At 35.2% G+C, this 21,847-nt stretch overlaps 1 protein-coding gene across 1 annotated transcript; it reads right to left on the reverse strand.

Moving 5' to 3' along the window:
* Positions 1–9,502: 9,502 nt before the first annotated feature.
* Positions 9,503–10,798, reverse strand: LOC149261290 (aquaporin TIP2-1-like). Its single transcript, XM_089421989.1, has 3 exons — positions 10,575–10,798; positions 10,226–10,476; positions 9,503–10,126 (listed from the first exon to the last, which is right to left on the reverse strand). Exons 1-3 carry the CDS (start codon positions 10,702–10,704, stop codon positions 9,755–9,757), a joined length of 753 nt encoding a protein of 250 aa, XP_089278115.1. The 5' UTR covers positions 10,705–10,798; the 3' UTR covers positions 9,503–9,754.
* Between the last annotated feature and the right edge of the window lie 11,049 nt (positions 10,799–21,847).

The following is a 21,847-nucleotide window of genomic DNA, read 5'->3' on the forward strand; positions in this document are numbered from 1 at the left end:
GAATCCACACAATTTAAGAATCATTATTCCCAATTATCCTCACCATAAAAAAAAATTGGAGTTCTTAATAAATTCATTTAAGATATACTTATAATAGAATAGTTTTGATAAATATAAGCTAATATAATATATATAAGAGAACACCTAGTCTTTATTTACTAGTTTTTATATGAGACTAAAGATATAGATATTTCATTGATAGTCTCTATTTAGAATATGAAAATATAGATATAGTTGGAAATCTTATAGCAATTGCAAGAAGATATTGCAATAATAATAGTATGGACATCTCTTGTCAATTAGATTATAAATGACTTCTAAAAATTCAATGCATCTTTTAATCATTATGTAATAGAGTTTCTTAGGTAGTTTTCTCCATATATGTACGTTGGCTATATCAACCATTTGACATAGAGTAGGTGAAGTAACATTCATGTTCTTGTAACTTTGATATTATAACACAACAAGTGATAAATACTCAAACGAGTTTACATTTTGCAATATGGTGAAGACAAATAGAATGATATATATTCTTTGAAAAGTGGATGCTAATGGAGCAATGAAGTTGGTGCCTAATACCAAAGATATGCATGGATTGTGATCCTAGAAGATTTTTGAAGTTTTACATGTATAATTTCTAGTGGATAGATCACCCTTTTTAATGAAATCAAAGCTTATTAACTAGATAGTCTTTTTAAATTTTGTTATATTGTTCCTAGTTTCTTATACTACAAAGTGTTCTAATTTTTTTTGTGTATTTTGATATAAAAGTGTTATGTATTATTAGTGTTAATACAGCTAAATAAACCTCAAACTTATAACTATAAATGCTCCACCAATTCATTTATTAAGCTATCCTTCAACCAATCAAACAATAACAATTATAAAAAATAAAAAATAATTAACAATTAAAATTTAATATTTAATATTTATATTTATATAATTATTATATTTTTTATTTATTATAAAAAAAATTCCTAAATATAAACACTTATCCTATAAAATCCTTATAAAACCATTAAAACAACATTAGCATTTTCAACCACATAAAATCCACATTCATTCAATATCTTAAGACAGAAAATGTGGTCACTCTCTTTTAAAAAATAAAAGAGAGAGAAAGAGTAAGAGCAACTCCCTTGTTCTCTTTCAATGCAATATAGATAAACAAGGGATATAACCACAAAGTGGGTAGAACTTGTTTTAAACAAGTGTTATGTTAATGACTTGTAATTTAATAACATTTTGATGTTATATGCGTTCATAAGAATGCACAGCTAGGCGCATAGGTAGTGTAATCCATTTGCTATTGTGCCTCTCAAAATATATTTCACCACGAACAATGGATAAAGGTCTTAAAACAGACTTCCTTTTTTTTCTTTAATAAAGAAATTTGAGTTGTTTATTATACGGATGCCATTGATTGGTGTCCGTCGAGATTAATGATGCCCATGACACAACTACAGATAATGGTATATATCGTGCATATATTTATATCATATAAATTTATTCGAAGTGTATGCCGGGTTATTCGTTGTTGGGCTCATTGCCATGCGAACAAATGATCATGACCGTTGATTTTTTAAATCACGCTAAGGACCCCTTGTCAATGTTTGTTGTGAACTAGTAAGAGGTTTGGGTTTTTGGTAATGAGCACATGCCATGTATATTATATAATTAGAGAGTCATAGAAAGTGTTTTGTGTCATCTATTATAATTTGGTTTTTCTTACATTATAAGTACAAGATTATGGTTTTGATTTCTATAATCGAGAGTTTATGTTGGCAAAAAAATCATAAACTATAACTTTGAAACTTATTTGTAGATGGAGATAGGGATTAGCAATCACTGCTATAAGAGCTCGCACGTCGATGAGTGTGAAGAACAAATTCAGATTCAAGGGGTTATCATGATGTTGGATAGTTTGAATGTCAATTTTCATTGTCAAGTCGATTTTTTTGTTGAATTGCAATAATAGGAAATGTCTTCATCTTACCTTCCTTATTTGAGCAACTTACTCTATATTTTGATATATCCTCTGTGATTTTTTTCTAGCCTCATCTCATCTTTCCTTCTTTATTGGTAAGAAAAAGAGAGGAAACACATTGAAATTTTATGTTTATGACACACATTAGCATTTCCATGAACAATGATATATGCTCGCTTGTTTTGCTACTAATGTTGTCTCTTAGACCAATTCTTCAATTAGATTAACAAAGTCATAATTTGTGTATTCGGATCTAGAATCTTCATCATAAATAAATGAAACCCTTGCCTTTTCCCTTGTGCTTGCCTTTGCTTAAATGTCATTATCTTTAGTAGGAATTGAATAAAGATTCAGATTGTGATCCACTATTAGGGCATTGAAATTCTTCTTTTGTGGAAGATTGTATTCTGCATATCAATATTCTAGTTGATTTGGTCCTTTCCTACATATACAAGTACAAGATTATGGTTTTGATATCTATAACCAATAGTCCCTGCAGGAAAAAATTATAAGTCGTGATTAACCTTATTTGTAGATGGAGATAGTGACTACTAATCCTTGCAATGAGAGCTCTCAAGCATATTAGTTTGAAGATCAAGCCCAAATTCAAGGGGGTGTTGAGATGTTGGATAGTTTGTATGTCAGTTTTCATTGTCAAAATAGATTTTGTTGAACTGCAATGGTAGGAAACAAAACAAAACTATGCAACTCACTGACACCAATGGCTTCACCTTACCTTTTGCAATTTATTCTACATTCCAATATGTTCTCTATGATTTGTCTCTAACCCAGCCTCATCTTTCCTTCCTTATTGACAAGAGGAGGAGACGAAAATATTGAAAATTGATGTCTATGACCCTCATTTTCCATTGCCATGTATACCATTGTACACTTGCTTGTTTTTTTACTAATGTTGTCTCTTAGACTAGTTCTTCAATTGGAATAACAAAGTCATAATCTCTCGATCTAGAATCTTGTTTCCTCATAAACAAATGAAACCCCTGCATTTTCCCTTATGCTTTTCTTTGCTTATATTAGGTCTTTATCTTTAGCTTATTATGCTTTACTAGGAATTGGATCATGATCAAGAACATTGTTACTTGAGCCTTTCTTCCTACTTCAACCATATCTACTCATGATGTCATTGGTGACACTAGTGGCTATGTAGTCAACTTCTATCATTGGTACTAGATATGGGTGCACTACATAAGCTATGAGCTCTATCTATTCATGATGAAATCAAAATTATGGGCACAAAGATCATCATGTGGACTAAGAGGTTATACAACTTTCTCTCTAACTATATTTATGGGATATTTACCACGGGCATCACTGGTTGGTATTCAATCTTGATTACTAAAGCTAATGATTAGATCTATTTAGGTAATAATAAGAATTTTCATTAGACTCCACCGCGAACATGTGAATTTGAGGGTCTAGATATAGATTTACTACATATGCTTCCCTTATTCTTGGCATTGGGCATGGGTATGGCACTAAGCAAAGATATGATGCACATGGATATGGTATTCTAATATTACCCTTGCTTATAAATATGATTACCTTTTTACTAGTGCTTTAGATAGATTTATTGATGTGCTAATTGAGTATGATAAAATCATCATCTTAGATGCCATGGATCAAGTGAAGCTTTATTATTTGGCTAGTTCCTTCTACTCCATAGGTGGATTGAAGCAGTGGTACTATGCTAGAGATGTACTAAGCTACCATTGCTATTACCTTACACAAATAAATTAATATGGATACCAAAACAAGCCAAATATGGTAATATATAAGTTAGGTATTTTAAATTTTAAATTTCTTTTTTATACTAATATTAAAAATATATCATATATTATCGTTTTTCTTTTAAACATGTAATGAATGATCATTAAGTGTGCAAAATGAAAATTGAACATGACATGGGGGGGCGAGGGAAGGAGGGGGAGATTTTCTTTGTTAAGGTTAGGGTTTTTAGATTTTTTTGAAAAACTTTGTGTTCGACACTCAATTACAAATTCTCAAGATTACAACCTGGGTAATTATTATCCTAGGTTATTTTGATTGATTGCGTGAGTGGAGATATGGGGAAGGTTGAGATCCCCTCCTATCGGAATGTTGTTGTTGGCACTCACCAGCCTACTGCAAGGGGGTTCAGATCCTTTGCAAGAAATAGAAACAAAAATGAAAATTTGGTACTTTGAGCTCAATGGAAATCCCACCTCTAAGGGAGGTGTTTACCAAAGGAAAAAACAAACCCTAAGTTTGTGGTCTTGAATAACAAGTTGGAGGAATCATGGCAATATATGAAGGACCACAATTGATTTGCATATTCATGGGAATTTGGTCTAGGGAAAGAGATCTAGTGAAATGGATTCAAGCAAAATGGAGACCTAAGGGCTATATAGAACTTCGCTTAAGAGCCAAAGGGTTATTTACAATTATCTCCTCTAATTTGGAAGATAAGAAAAGTGTTTTCGAAAATGGTACGTATTTCCTTAACAACGTTGGTCTATTTATGTGGTTTTTGGAGGAGTGCTATAGTCCAGAGAAGAACAATTCCTTGCAGCCCCGGTGTGGGTTCAATTGTTTTCATTTCCAAAAGACCTCTGGGTGCTAGATATCCTTGAGGCCATTTGAATCTCCATAAATGATTTTGTGAAGATCTTCAAAGTTACAAAGAGACTGTGTTATCCCTGTTACGCGACAATCTTCATATATAGAAACATTTCCAAGCCATTTGTTGAATCGAGTATAAGTATAACGATGAAATCTTGACGTAATTGCTTGATTATGAACACGTCTTTCAAATGTTGGTGTTGCCATGAATATGGCCACCTAATTAGAAACTACCCAAGAGTATAAGAAAATTCATAAGAGAATGCCGTATAAGAAAATCCAAAGGGATTCTAGAAAGTCACTAGCAAAAAAAGGGAAAAACCCCAAATGGAAACGAAATCCACCGCCTTGGCAAACTCAACCGACACAAAGGAGACCCTAGTGGAGAACAAGTTCTTGGCACTGGTGGATTCTAAAGAGAATAACAATCTGCTAGAGAACTTCATGGACATCGAACAACTAAACAACTCATCCTGCAGAAAACCACGGGGGATTCACTCAGTGAACCTCTTACCTATCACGTGCGTTCGTCGCATATTAAACAATACCCTTAATTTGACTACATATTGGAAAATACCCCTAAAAATCACATTATTTAACCCCCTACCAATACAAACCCAATACACCTTCCCAATTTAAAAAACCCCTACTTCCACTAGATAATGTAGGTATCCATTTTTTCATTAACATTTTTTTATACCCCTTTATATTTTTTCATTAAGTTTTAGCTTTATTTTTTATACCTGCCAATATAAAAACCATTTCCCCACTACATATCCCCCAATATATTATGCCATTTTTTCCTCAATATATATCCCCCAATATGAACCCACGTGGTATGATATTTCTCCCCCAGTGAAGCCTCCTGGGGAAAACCCACTCCAAAAAGAAAATCTCCTAGAGCCCTATAAGACACACTAGAGATCAAAGATTTGATCATGGATATAGATTTCGCTATGGAAGACACCCAAGAAACCCTCAATGAGGACGAATGCATAATGATTGAGTTTATAAAGACATGGGCTCGACCAAACCTTGAAGCCATACCGACGGAGTAAAAGAATAAGTATTATGTGTTATATCTTCAATGGAGGAAGCACCAATAGGAATGTGAAGGTGAGGGAAAATCAACCAATCAAGAGTCGAAATGTTCCTCTTAAAGAATGAAAGGTAAAGAACATATAACAAGGGAGTGTGCTAAGAAAGTCAAGAAGACAACCAACGAAGCCATTTGAAATGTGGGATAATTTCTCATCAATTCTGAACAATTAGTCCCGATCCCAAGTATTTCCCCCTTCTTAACCCTCTCCTTAATGAAAATCATCACTTAGAATATTAAGAACCTCAACAACAAAGATAAACAAAGAAACCTTTGTGATATAATAGAAACACAAAAGTATATCATATATATTACTAGTAATTAAGTCTTAATCATTAATACTTTATGATAATGGCTTTTACTTTACTAATCTTTATATAGTAAAGATGTGACAACCTACCACCACTATGCTCTAAAATAAACAAATTAATATGAATTTCAAAGTAACAAATATTTTAATATAAATATTAAAACAATTAAAATAAAGTTATACAAAGTTGCATATAAATTTTTTGAAACTATTTTTACTATAAAATATATATATATATATATATATATATATATATATTCCATCATAATTTTTATATTAACGAAAATTTAAACAATTATTTAATTTTTCAAAGAAATAATTTTAATAAAAATTTATAGAAAAAAAAAATAAAAAATTAAAATAGGTTAAAACACTGGGTAAAGCAGTAATAAACCAAAAGATTTTGACTCGTGAGAGCTAGGATCCGTCCTTTGTCAGGGACTAATCAACTTTATATAACTTGTGCAAGTTTTTTGAAGTGGGGGTGGACAAAGTTGTGCCGATCGTGTGGAATAATTCAAAAATAACAAAACTTTCCTAATAAAAATAAAAAAATATTCCTAACTCTGATCATCTTCCTTATCATAATTAATTAAATATAGTATAGTATGGTGATATTAACTAAACCCATCCGCTTTTATTTCGATGGATATGCAAGGGAATATCCCACATGCTAGAAATTTCTTGAAAAAACTATTGAAAAAAAATCGCAAGTTCTGGATCATATCATATCATGTACAATCTTGGCAGCTAAAGATGATAAGACGCCAAATACAACAATAGTGTATGAAAGAGATGTGTGGACAAGAATAAAGGGACGGTAACGTGCAACAACAAATTAAATCGCAAAAAGACAAAATCATTAGATGAGGTCGAAGGCGATTCCGTAATAAACGTCAAACTGCATGTGACTTGATCGTGAGACTTTTAATGGCAAAGCGTTATCTAAATGGTAAAAATTTTGTTCAGTGTAATTTAATTTGGTGGACTCATTTATACCTCCCATCACAGTTATATTAATAATAAAAACCGTTCATATATGTTTATTGACATCATTTGTTAATTGATAATTTACCCAATTTGTGTTATCTAATAACAATAATTTGTATGGTAATTTTATATAGGTGTATTAAATAAATTTGAAAAAAAAATATAAATTTATAAATATAAGATAATTATTATTTAAAATTTTATAAATTGATGTTGATGTAACAAAAGAAAATATCCCACTATATTTAATTTATAACTAAAAAACAAAAATCTAAGAGCAATTTTTTAAGTTTATTTATTTTTTATTATTTAATAAGTTTTTTAGAATGGTAAGTTTTAGCTATCTTATGGATGAGGATTTTTTAAAATCACTAATTTTAACTATAAGATTGCACATTTCAATTTTTTAAGGAGCATTAAAATTTAAATAAATAAAATATATTATGAAATTATGAAAAAAATAAAAATGTTTAAATAATAAATTATTAATTTTTTAAGAAAAAATGATGATGATGATTAATGACTAATGTGGTTTATCTGACTTTAAGAAGGATAATCTAATTGTAATTATTTAAAATCTTACTATTCTGCTCAAATAGAAGGGAAAGAACTGCACCAATATCACTATAGCTGCCCTGACTTAGCAGGTCAAAAAGATTGGAAGTGCTCAACGCTAAGGGGAAAAAGTGCACCAAGATCACTATAGTTGGGATGACTTAGTAGGTCAAAAAGATTGGAAGTGTGACAGAGGTTAAAGAAATGAGGATGTGAGTAAGGATCAAACAATCTAAAAAAATGTGTTTTTCATCCTCCACTTTCCTAATATTGCAACGGTGACAAATTCTATAATCCCAAGGAGTCTTGGGAGTAGACCAGTGTCCGACACTCAAAAGTTCAAGACAGTTAGTTTTAATCTTAGGGATGTTGTCTTTTTCTTAGAGCAGGTCAAAATAGAAAGATAATTCTGGTTCTCAAGGGTAGGGTTGATCACCTCTTTATAATATCTTAGTTTTTTTACCCTCCAACTTTTTATCATCCCATAGCTTATCCTTAAATTTGGAGGTGAAAGCCAGCACTGGGCATCCTTATGTCACCCACGCTTGTGACCAAGGTGAAAGTTTTGACTAAGTTAGAAACAATTTTAAGAAGCCTCTTGGATTCCATGTTGTAAAGCTTCTTCTTATACATTAGATATTTAAACATAGCCCTACTTTCAATTGGAGAGTGGTCAGCCTCGATCACTAAAATAAGATACAAAATAAGATGGGGGTATTTCCCTTGATCTTGAGATAGAAAATAAGATAGGAGGGATTTCCTTTGATCTTGAGGTTATAAGTTATAAATTGTTTTTGGATCATCTCAATCTTTCTCAAATGCTCTGTGACAGCAACCCTAAACTTCACAACCATATAAAATGACAGGATGACAAAAAAAAATATACTACAAACACAAATTTCAATCATTAAAATTTACTCATCTGAATAGATTATGAAAATTGATTTAAAATTACACCCTACAATTTACAAGGGTTGAAATTGCAATTCAGATTATGAAAATTGATTTAAAATTACACCGTACAATTTACAAGTGTTGAAATTGCAAATTTACGAATTTCAATGATAAGAAAAATAAATTGGATGGACAGTATATTGAATTTTTTCGAGTGGATCTCAATATGTACCCAGATCGTCTATATCCTGGCGAGGCCAAAAAGTATCGCAAAACAGTAAATCGCAAAAGTCCCGATCTTAATGTCGCGAAAATTTCAGCTCCACAAGCTGTGTGATTGGATATTTAAAAACAAAAAATTGGGATCTGGCGATATTGGAAATGTTTTATAATTTAAATTACATTCTTAACTTTAAATTGGAATTTCAATTATATAAATTTAATATCTTAAAATTATATTTTTCTCCAACCAAATAAATAAATAAAATCTTAATCAGTCACATTGCTGCGAAAAGCATATCTAAAAGAACGACGCAATTTGATGCCCTTTTATCGCATGGGCCTGGCGACTGAGAAAGAGTGTCCCCCAAGGTAATATAAATCGCAAAACGACAAATCATTAATGTAGCGAATATAATGGAGGGCGGTGATCAAGAGATGTCCGCCAATGGACCGCCTGTAGTATACCGTAAGAAATCAGATAAAAGAATTAAAAAATCAGGAGGGGCCACATAGGCAAAGGAATAATCCGGGATTCACAGCGTCATCTCATCATTCCTATGTATAATTAAATGCATTTAATGCTTCAAGATCTTGTACGACACTGTCCAATAAGTATATGATAGCGACTGACGTTAACAGGAACACTTTTCACTACCCCAACAATTGTAATTGAACGCCATGGATCGCCGGTAATTTTAGAATCACGCATTAGCTAAGCATAATGCTACCAACTTTACCAAAATTAAAATTGTTACGCATGACTCTGATAAATAACCTGTAACTGACAGGGAACGTGATATTTCATTTGTGTACTGGAATTCAAAACTGAAATGAAAGGCCTGAAATTGTAAATTCATAGATAATCAAAGAGAAGTGGACATCTAACAAACGAGAAACTGTTCACATTACATTCCACCAGCAGGCGTAACGGAATTACAACAGACTTTCAGAAATTTACAGCGGAAAAACAGAACGCGCTCTTCACAAACGGGATAACACAGACTTGGAAAATCACGATATTGATACAGAGCTTCCTACACTTATTTTGCTGAAAGAATTATTGAAGGAGAGGCCTGATTTAGTAGTCCTGTGGAAGGGGGGCGTGAGAGTGTGAGCCGATGAAGATCCCGCCATAGACGATACCTGCAAGGCCGCCTCCGACCAGAGGGCCAACCCAGTAAATCCAATTTCCGCTGAAGTCACCGCTGACAACGGCAGGGCCGAAAGAGCGGGCCGGGTTCATGGAGCCACCGGAGAAGGGGCCGGCGGCGAGGATGTTAGCGCCCACGATCAATCCGATGGCGATGGGTGCAATGGTGCCCAGGGAACCCTTCTTAGGGTCTGCCGCGGTGGCGTAGACAGTGTAGACCAGCGCGAAGGTGATCACGATTTCCATCACGACTCCCTCGCCGGAGTTCATCCCCTTCGCTACGCTGTGAATCGGGGTCGTCTGCACAAGCAACGTTAATGTACAGTCACGGTTACTTAAGCCGCTAGAAAGCAAAAATAATAAAAGGAAAAGTAGTGGGAATTTATACGAGCAACGCACCAGGCCGCCGGTGACGAACTTAAGCAACAAGCAAGCAACGATCGCTCCAACCAGCTGAGCAATCCAGTAGAAGATGCCTTTGAGAATGGTGATCTGGCCGCCAAGGACCAGCCCAAACGTGACGGCCGGGTTGACGTGGCCACCGGAGATGTTCGCCGCAATGGACACGGCCACGAACAGAGCAAAACCATGGCAGACCGCAACGCCGACGAGCCCCGCTGGATCTAAAGCTGCGCTGGATGTCAACTTATCTGCAAAACCAAAACCTTATCAGCCGCAAAACAAAGAAACCAACATTAAAACCACATAGCAGAGTCTAAGCAGTTGTCCAGGTCAGCACAGCACAGACCGTAGGCCATGGCAGAGCCAACACCAGCAAACACAAACAGCAGAGTAGAAATAAACTCCGCCAGATAAGACTTGAAACCATCCAGGCCAAAAGCCTCGTCAAATCTGCCAAACGCAACTCCTATCGGCATTTTTAGCTGAGACTACAGACTCACAGAGCCGAGATTTTTTTCTGTTAGTCAGAGAAGCCGAAGCACGCTACTCTTTTCTTCAGCAGGACCCCTCTGGTGGTGCTATATATAGCGGAGCCGACCATGGGTATTGTGAGGTTTTGGGCCAGCGGGGCTGTCGTTCATGCCGCGCTGTCACTGTCCAGGTGGACCGCAAAAAAAAATAAAAAAACGTAGCAGCGAGGGGATGAGGTGGGACTCGGCCGGTGTTTGGACTGCCGACCGTCGATGGACGCCCATCATGGACGGTGGATTTAACGCCTCGGCTCCGGATACTACTGCTTTTTGAAAATTCATTATGGCTTTCACCGCCAATTACAGCGGTGACCGCGGTCTGCCATATTTTGTAGGTAAAAAATGGCGCTGAAAGGCCGTTTAATTATTATCCGCAAAGTTGTCAGAACGTTCCAGCATAAAAGTTGGCGGCCATTGCGATCATATAAGTGGACGCGGGCACCGGCCAGGCTGTTCAAGTCTTCACGATAGTTCCACTAAGTGTACTAAATATTTGAGGGGGGCCTCTTCACTCAAAGCTTGTGGATAGGATGGCATTCGCTCCATGTGGGGGAATAGATTTCTATGGTTGTTTATGAAAAAACTGGTGTCGTGTGGGGAAGAGGATAACGCTGAGACACGTGGGCGCTATGGAACAAAATTTTCCCGTTCAAGTATTTTTAATGAATTAACCCTAAGTATTTTTATTGAATTAACTTTAAGTGATCTATATTAAATTTTTGAGAGATTAAATATGACTGAATATTAGGCGTTTTCGTGAATTATATTATATATCATTTTTTGAGATTCAACTAGGTTAAGTAAGTCATTCGCCTGTGACTATCTAGGCTATTTTTGAGATGTTTTCTGCCATAATCATATCAAAATCAAAATTTATTTGTCTATACATTTAATATTATATATTAAGATTAGATTAATCTTTTTTTTTAATGAAATTTGGAATGATTTTATAATATAATCAATTATTTAATATTATATATGTTAAGAGTAAATATTGTAAACGTTAAGAGTAGATTGATTCTATTTTATTTTATATGAAATTTGGAATTATTTCATAATATAATAAATTATTGTGAAAATATTAAAAATTTTAATATATGAAATGAAAATTTAAAGTTGAATATGGTATAAACTAGTTAAATTATATAAGTTAAATGGTTAATGAACTTTAATAGGTTTAAGATATTGATGTAAGAATGAAAGGAAATTGTGATAATAGAGTTTTAAGTAGCTATGTTGTTAGGAAAAAAACTTTTAAAAGTATAAAAAATTACAAATCCTCATTTATAAAATGATAATAACTTAATAAATTTAATTGCAATTTTTTTATTAAATATTCACAATCAAGAATATTCCTTTTTATTAAATCTCTAACATATTTGTAATAAACAAAATTATATAAAAATATCTATCAACATAATTAAATGTTAATAAAAAATAAATATAATGTTTTTTTCAATTTCTCCATCATTTCAATTTTTTTATTGAAAATATGTAAAAGAATCTTATTTTATATTACTATCACAATAAAGTAGGAGATAAGTCATTTTTCCGAATATTTGAAAATATTTTCAAAATTCATACATTCACATTGTGTACAAACAACTCTCTTAATAAAACATATTACAATTCGCACTTTAGCTTCTCCTTGAAGTCCTTATTGAAATGATTCTCCATCAATGACAATGAATTATGTCATCATCTTGATAATGAATTTTACTAATATATCACCAATGTGACATTATAAGTAAACTTTTTAAATAACATTAAGTTATAAATATCTTTATTTTGAAGTTATTTGAAAACTCAAATTTATTGTGTTGAAATTGTAGTAAGCAATGGCTTCTTTTATTTGTGCCTTAGTCAAATATGCTAATTTGAATTTAGTCTCATAGATATTTGAGTTGGTTGTCAATTAACATGTGTGATGTGGCCTATCACTAGTTTATTTTCAGTGGATTCATGTTAGATGGCTTTCAGTGAGTTGTGGACCAATTGATGGCTAAAATTTAGTTATCTAGTGGACTTAAACTCTAGTGTTTGTTAGTTAACTGATCTCTAGTTCTAGAATAGAGATAGACTTGAGTTCTTCGGTTTAGTTGAGTAGTTGATTTTCTGTTAACTCAACTTACTCTCAGTTAACTAGTTGCAACTACTAAATTTAGCCTTAGTAGGCCATGCAATTCGAATTTCCTTTTGAGATTCAATGAAGACACAAATCTATTTATTCCATGTACACAGGTCTTTGTGTAGAGGCTTGAGAAGAAAGCAGAGCAATCCCTCTTGGGAATTACGCAAAGAAATAAGAGAAATTCCTATCTTTTAGTGGCAGATTTGCTCTAGGAAATAGGAGCTCCTAGCAGGACTTATTTTCCTAAGTGTTGGGCAAGTATTGTGGAGAGTTGATCAGTATTGCAGGGAGCTTTAGGCTTGAAGCAGATTCTATGTAATAGATAAGATTGCTCAGTTGATTTAATACAAGAAAGAGGCGATTTTTCCAGTTGGGTTCCCCAAATAAATTTTGTTTTTTTCTATTCATTGTTTTCTTTCCGTAGATTTTGGTAGAGAAATCTTGTGCCTTTTGCAGATCAGTTTGCTCTCATTAGCAATTGCAAGGTTTCAAGGATTTTCTACATGGTATCAGAGCAAGAAACAAGATAGAAACTAAGTTCCTTGATCATATTCAAAGTGCATTGGAGAGAAGATCAATTGGTGTAGGAATTCTACAAGTGCAGGAATCATGTCAGTCTATGGTTTGAGGACAGAGCATGCCCTAGAAGGGACTTCAATTTTTTGTGCATGGAAGGACAGAATGGAGGTTGTGTTAGATGATAATGGGGTTTTGGAATACATCAAGATTGACGTTCATAAATCGATTGCATGAGAGGCATAACAACTGGCTCAATGGAAGAATGGCATTGCCAGAACTAGGAGGATGATCATAAAAGGAGTCAGAGACCATATTGTTTCAAATTTGTATGGGAAGGAAAGTCCATTCCAGATGTGGAAGGCCCTTACTGATCTGTTTGAAAGAAGTAGTGATGCCAGAAAACTTGTTTTGAAGAAAAAATTGAGGAACATTTGAATGGGAAAGGATGAGCCCATTGTTACATATCTATCCAAGTTTTCTCAAGTGAGGGATGAACTTGGAGGTGTTGGAGAGATAGTTCCACCAACAGATATTGTGAGCCTTGCTCTTCTTGGGCTTCACAAATCTTGGCATAGTTTCCAGGATGCAGTGAATGACAGAGATAAGCTCCCTAATTGGGAGAAACTGTGGTCAAATCTTGTGTAGGAAGAGATAAGGAGGAACACAAGGGATGGAATCTCATCTAGGACAAAAGATGAGGAGAACTTTGCTTTGGTTGGCAAAGGGAAGAAAGCTAAGGGCAAGAAGGCCCAAGGCAAAACCGAGTCTAGTCAGAATGGAGGCAAGGAAAAGAAGGATCTTAGCAAGATCAAGTGTTTTCATTGTCATGAGTTTGGACATTATGCTACAAAATGTCCAAACAATAAATCCAACAAGCATGATACAACAACAATAGGAGGAGAAGCACTCTCTTCTCAGTTCGAATTGGATTTCTCCTTGATATCTTGCATGGCAAGCTCAATACGAGGTAATGTGTGGTACATTGACTCAGGGGCTTCATTCCACATGATAGGGAACAAATATCTCTTCAACATTTTGGAGGAGAAAGACATGCAATTCCATATCGAGCTTGGATATACCAAAGAAGTTGGTACAATAAGATTTAAGAGGGAGCCTAGTTCCCTTCTCCATCTCAATAATTTGATGTATGTTCTGGGATTGAATATAAACCTTGTCTCAGTAACAATATTTGAAGACAAGGGTATGATATAGTACTAAAAATGGGAGGGCCTACCTCAAGCATTTTGCTTTAGGTTAGGTCAAGCAGATTGGTGTTAGGATTGAGAGCCTATTCAAATTGGAGGTAGATGCATGTGCAACCTTGAGGAGAACGGAAGATATTTCTCAGAGTAGATATGTAGTGGTTGAGCGAGAGCAAGACAGATCTCTCAAGATGGAGCATCAACTAGTATCTCAGTTTCAGTCTAAGCTAGTTGGCAGTTGGATTGACCAGTAGAATGATGATCAGGACCATAGCCCAATGTGAGTGGAGGCAACCACTCAATCAGAGACTTCTAGTATAGGGAAAGTTCGAGCCAAGTGGGGAGAGGATTTGGTTTGGGGAGCTCAGAAGAGAGTTAAGTCTCCCAACACCAAGAAGTATACACCTAGGTACACAAGGTACATGGAACTTATGAAAAATTTGGCCTTCAAAGCAGGTTCTGCAGAAGGAAGCAAAGAAGACTTGGTAGAGTTGAACACAAATCTAGGTGGACAAGGTTCTTCTAAGAATCCCTTCCTTGCTAAGAGGGAGTGTTGAAACTGTAGCAAGTAATGGCTTCTTTCACTTGTGCCTTAGTCAAATATGCTAATTTGAATTCATTCTGATACATATTTGAGTTAGTTGTTAGTTAACATGTGTGATGTGTCCTATCACTAGTTTATTGTCAGTTAATTCGAGTTAGATGGCTTTCACTGAGTTGTGGACCAATTGATGGCTAAAATTTAATTATCTAGTGGAGTTAAACTCTAGTGTCTGTCAGTTAACTGATCTCTAGTTCTAGAATAGAGATAGACTTGAGTTCTTGAGTTTAGTTGAGTAGTTGACTTTCTGTTAACACAACTTAGTTAAATATTTGCAACTACTAAATTTATCCCTAGTATATCACGCAATTCGGATTTCCTATTGATATTGAATGAAGGCACAAATCTATTTATTCAATGTACACAGGTCTTTGTGTAGAGGCTTGAGAAGAAAGCAGAGCAATTTCTATTGGGAATTGCACAAAGAAATAGGATAAGTTCCTATTTTTTAGGGGCACATTTGCTCTAGGAAATAGGAGCTCTGAACATGCCTTATTTGCCTAAGTGTCGGGCAAGTCTTGTGGAGGGTTGATAAATATTGCAGGGAGCTTCAGCCTTGAAGAAAATTGTATGTAATAGATCATATTGCTTAGTTGATATAATACAAGCAAGAGGGGTTTTTCCCAATTGGGTTCCCCATGTAAATTTTGTGCTCTATGTGTGATTGTGAACTTGTGTTTTTATTCAGTGTTTGATTTCCACAGAATTTTGGTGGAGAAATCTTGTGTCATTTGTAGACCAATTTTCTCTCATTCGCAGTTGCAAGGTTTCAAGAATTTTATACTTATTTTTCTAGTCACATCTCCATTATTTTCAATACTTACTCTAAAAAATTAGATAAAACAATTCTCATAAACATGGTTTGTATAAATATTATATCATATGCATTTAAAAACATAAACAAATGGTTAATATAACCTTATTATATATAAATTAATCATATTCCAAATATCTACTATAAAAAAAAGTTAGCTATAGAAATATTTTTGCAATTATATTTGATAAATAAACTTTATGGAAATACAATAAATTATACATAATTAATTCAGAAAACAAATTCAATTACTTCACACTAAAAATATTCACAAACTTTTTTATTATTAATAATAAATTTATTAATATATTATTAATTTCAAATTACAATTCTAAATGATTTCCAAGTTTTATGGACCTACACTATGTTTAATTAACTATAAAAAAAAATTCCATAGAACACCGATAGATAATATGATTATTCACAGACTTTATCTCTTTTTAAATTTTTTATTTAATCAATTTTTAATTTAATTATACAAAAATTATTAAAATGTCACTAATTCCAAGTTATTCACAAACCATGCTTTCCTTTTAAACTTTTTATTTTATTGAATTTTTTATTAATAATAACAAATTCTTCTCCATAAACTAACTTCAAATTACAAGCAATATTTATAATTGCATCTTCACATTAATTTTATAAAAACTTAGGCATGGAAAATTGCACAAAATTCTCATAACATGGTAAGCAGATGTGGCACTTGAGATCATTCTAAACACACTTAAAACCGTCATTAAAAGCATCATTGGTAATTAGAAAATGTTATATTTCATATTTGTCACTAAGATTCAGTAAGAGTTTTCAGTGAGCACTATTCGTGATCTTTCACAATAACCTTCAAGAGGATATAGTGAGACCTTGATGAATTTCAAGGGAAAATGTGATTTAATGAAGGGGAGTATTTATGCTCGACTCATATATCTCTCAATGATAGTCATCCCTAATAAAGGATGGGTGATTAAATCTATTTTCTTTATAAAATTGTTTGCCCTTAATTTTATTATTATTATTTTTTTCTAAATAAAATTATTTTATTAACATTAAAGGGGTAAAATCACATCCAGACTGGAGTAAAAAACAACTGCCTTGAAGGAGCGGCAGAGAATATCAGAAACACTACCTATGACAGAGAACTTAGTTGAGAACCAGTTATCAAATCCCACGCACGAGAACAAGTGTTGACCTTCTTATAGAGCTTACAGAAATTCACAAAAACTTGTGTTTTGAACCATAACTTGGAGAGATGAACCCACTTATCAGCATGAACAAAATTTGCCCGCTATTATGGGCCGCATGACATGAAACAAAAGCAGCAGAGAACGAACTACACATCTGGAGGCTCTTCCACAATTCTGCACCAACCAAAATCAGGCAGATCCCTTGCACGAGCAGCATCAGTTTCAGAAGGACCAGGAGTCGCCGGCGTCATCACCACGTCCAGAGCATTGCGAGCTAGGACCTCCGGAGCCTGCAAAGAAAACGAATTCAGCGCAGAGACAGAGGCAAGGCCCTCCTAATGAGAGCTAGACTCTCCCACCTCCTGGGCTTCCTCATGAAAGAACACCGAGATGTGAGCAGTAATCCTTGGACAATTCAGAGAGCAATTGAAGGTGAAAATCGCAGAGCCAAATGAGGGAGAAGATGTGGAGTCTGGAGGATGGGGCTCAGGGTAATGGCTGGGCAGATGAAGATGCCCTCTCCCACTACGAGTGTGAGGGTAATGGCCGGCTATGAATTCGCTGGAGAGGGAGGGAGAATTGGAGGACGGGCTAGAGGGCGCACGCAGAGGAGTACCCTTGCGGCACCTCATTCTATGGCAAAGACAGGGCATAACGAAAACAGTAGCGGCGCTATGAGAACAAGACCGATTAACCACCGCGGCAGAACACGGGCTATTCAAATAATCATCTAAACGAGGGCCAGAGTCCTCCAAAAGAAACCTAGGAATTGATGGAAGCAGCTTCTCAGGATTACCAGAGCATAACCAAACCAACAAAGAAACAGACCATAACAGACCATAACCAGACCAACAAAGCAATAGAGGCTCCAAAGCAATCCCATGGCTGAGCCTATATTTATCTCCCTCAGTCCTGCCTCGAATTGCACCCGCCATTACTACGGCATTGAAGAGAGCCGAGGTCCAGTGCAGTCCAGAGCATGCGGAGGCGATAAACATATCGGAGGACAAGCTGGGTGGATCAGAGCCGCTTGAAGTGAAGCAAATGAACCCTGTGATCCCCAAATGTCGAGGTTCATCCTTCGTCTGGCGTTTATCTATGCGGTACAGGGCAGGCAGGTGTCGTCCCACCTCGCCCCACCCCTGTCCCATCACATTAACAATCTGGCGAGACACCCACATCCGGGGCTTAATTTTACTATTATTATTATTATTATTATTATTATTATTTAATAAATTTTATGTTTTAAATAAAAATAATTATTTGATAGTTATATTAAGAGATATTGGGGTGGTAGGAGGGGAGGGGTTTTCATTAATTCCGAAGGAATTATTGAAGATAGATATGTTTGGGGGCTTGGATAAAAAACAACCAATCAAGCTAAAGCGTATGGATTGTTTTGGGCCTTACTTAGGCTCAAAAGAAAGGAATAAAAACCCTGCAGGTGCTGGGAGACTCCATGATTATAATATGACATATGAACTATGCCTCATCTGCAAAAAACAAAATATTAAACCAAATTATCAAGAGATCCCAAGGGATGATCCCATCCTTCGATTCAGTGACCTTCTTCCATATTCTAAGAGGAAATAATCAAGAAGTCGACAAACAAGCTAACCTTGCTTGCCAGTTGATAGAAGAAAGGAGCATGGTGAATGATGTCATGAGCACAACTAGTATCCCATAAGTTAGTTAATGACTTACAATTCCTAGATAGTGGAGGTTGCTCTAAGCCTTGCTTGGGAAATATCAAACCTTAGAATTAGGGAATTTGATTATAAATTCATTAGGTTGACTCCATGGTCTACCCTCCTGCCCCTTATCCCTCTCCCTCCCCTGCCTCTTCCCTCCCCTCCTTTTGCTCCCCCTCTCCCTTATTTATCCTTCTCATCCCTTCCCTTCGACATCCCCCTTTATTTTCCCTGGTCACACCCTCTTCTGTTCCTTCCCGTCTCCCCTTTCTTCCATCATGTTCCCCTTCCTTGCCCACCTCTCACCACCGATACTTGGGCCCCGCAAAGCATCTCCTTGCATTCCCTGGCTTGTTTAGGAGCCTCGTGGCAAGCATGTCCTATGCTTTCACCTGCAACGTGTATGTTATCATCACTCAGGTACCATCTCTATTAATAACAGGGATCTCTTGATATGTTTTCAGTTCATTCACCCTGGTTATCTGTGCAGGATAAGGGGAAGAGAGGAGCAACATTTATTTTCGGAATATAGTTCGACCCTGAACACTCGTGGGAGGAAACTCAAAAGGAGAATGAAGGACAAGGATCAATGTTGGGAAATTAAGCGGAAGGCTGGGAATTAATGGAAGATCATCAGGATCATAGCCCCATCAGTTTCCTCAACAAGAACTGCAACATCTCGCGACACTGTTACTGCTATATAAGGAACAACGGTCGGAGAAGTTTGCATGGGTTAATGTTCCTTCTTGCTCAAGTGACCTTCGCGCAAGCCTTGACACTGAAAATGAGGCCATTGAGTGTTTGTAGTGGGGACTGGATTATTGGGAAGAATCCTAGGGAGCCCGGTGAGTCGAAACTTTTGAGTGGGAAGCTGCAAGGGTTTGTGGGTCTAAGGGTTGTGGTTGGTCTAAGGGGTAGCGTAGTGTTGGGAATTTCTATTCTATTGATATGGGAGGGGTCTTTGGATTAGACCCTCAGGAAAAGTTTGGACGCCAACCTGTGAAGGGAGGACTGTCAGAATTTGGTTGTCTTTGACACTTCAATCGATGTAAAATTTCTCGAGCTTCATGTCTAGGAGGGGGTCTAGGGCTAGGACCCTGGAGCAGTTATTCCGAAGGATAAGCATCGTGGGGCAATGGGACAGAGTGTAATTGATGGGAATGATACAATTGTTGGGGCTGGTAATGAAATTCCACTAAATTGGGAAGTTTGGTTGATCTCAGTCGGCTCTGAGTCTGCTACTGGTGAGAAGGCTTCTACTCTTCTGGTCTGTGAAGGGGTCTTGGGACATATCCTTAGGGTGGTGTGGTTGGCCCATAAGGTGGACTGGTGGGTCAAGGACATCCCGAACTTGAGCGAGGGGAACATAAATAATTGCAACATTTTGGGATGTCAGAGGATGGGTTTGAGGGGACAAAGTGTAGAAGACAATCCTTGGCCGAGCTCTTGGGGGAGTCGAAGGCCAAGGTCGAGTCAGCAAGGTGCTAGAAATCATAGGGTTGAAAGGAGAATTTGACCAACCTACGCCACTTGCGAGCATGAGCACTTGGAATTTAGAGAAGGCATGGCGACTTTGCAGCGCAACGTGTACATTCAACAACAAGAGAATCTCACAATGCAGGAGAGATAGTTGGAGAAGAGGTTCTGAATTCGTCAACTAAAGGATGAAGTGGAAACATTGCGTCAACAAATTGAGCATCTGAAACTCACGATGGCGGAGATCAACAATAATAATGAGGAGGACTCCACTGAACATGACCTATACAAGAACGCCAAAGTAGTTTCCACTGAGTTGGACCTGAACAATCCAGTGCCTCTAGACTTTTAGATTTTTCTGTTCTTCCTTGATTTTCAAATGACAAGATGTAAATGTAAATTTTTGCTACTTCAATTTTGTAGAATTTATAGTGATAAGAGATCTGTGAATGAGAATTTTTGTTGCACTACATAGAACACTTGTATAATGGGTATTCAAACTAAATGATGTATCACTTGTCCTTAGAAGGCTAGAAATCACTATGTAAAATCATGATTTTGTTTGCGAATGAACGCGCCATATTTAAATAAAAAAATCTACTCATTCTCGTTAAAAGAAATTATACTAAGAGATATTTTTACAATTTAGTGAGTGAATCAAATTTATAAGTATTTATTTGATTATTACCCAAAACAACTAATAAATTAATTAATAAAAATTAAAATAAATTAAAATTTTAAAACATAATTATAATTATAAAATAGATGTTTTTAAATTCTCCCCCATAATATTAAAAGATTGTAATTTAAGTTATTAACTAGCATATATTTTTTTTAAATTTATCATGGTAAAAGAAAAAACAAATTATTGTATTGAAATGATTTTTTTTTCAAATTTTATATTTTAAAAAAGTTTATAATTAATTTTCTTAATATTTAATAAATTTATAATTAAAATAAATAGACACTTTTATTTTACATTAATAAAATTAACCTATTTTAATTTATTATTTAAGAATTATATATATATATATTTTAAATCACAAATTAAATTTCATCATCATATAATACATCATATTGAAGACATAAGGGGTCCACATTACATTGATATCCCATAACAATGAAAACAATTCTCATCTCTAGATAAGGAGAGCTAATATGAAAACATTTGTACAATTAAATAATAAAAGAGAGCATCAGAGCACATATAATTAAATAATTCTACTCCCCATTCATAACAGGTTATATGTCCTTTATGATAATCTTGTCAGGCTTCATCCAAGGGACCTGCACTTCACACTTTCCTTTATGATAATCTTGTCAGGGTTCATTCAAGGGATGTGCACTTCACACTTCAACATTAGGTTTCATTCTCTTTAAAGGTTTAAAAAAAAACATTGAATATGAATTATTTAAACATTTGCCTTATCATGTGTAGGATATACGCTTTCCTCGCATATATAAGTATATACAC

This window comes from Pinus tabuliformis, chromosome 6 (genome assembly GCF_031772625.1).
Source record: "Pinus tabuliformis cultivar Carrire ecotype Pingquan chromosome 6, CPIR1, whole genome shotgun sequence".
NCBI lineage: Eukaryota > Viridiplantae > Streptophyta > Pinopsida > Pinales > Pinaceae > Pinus > Pinus tabuliformis.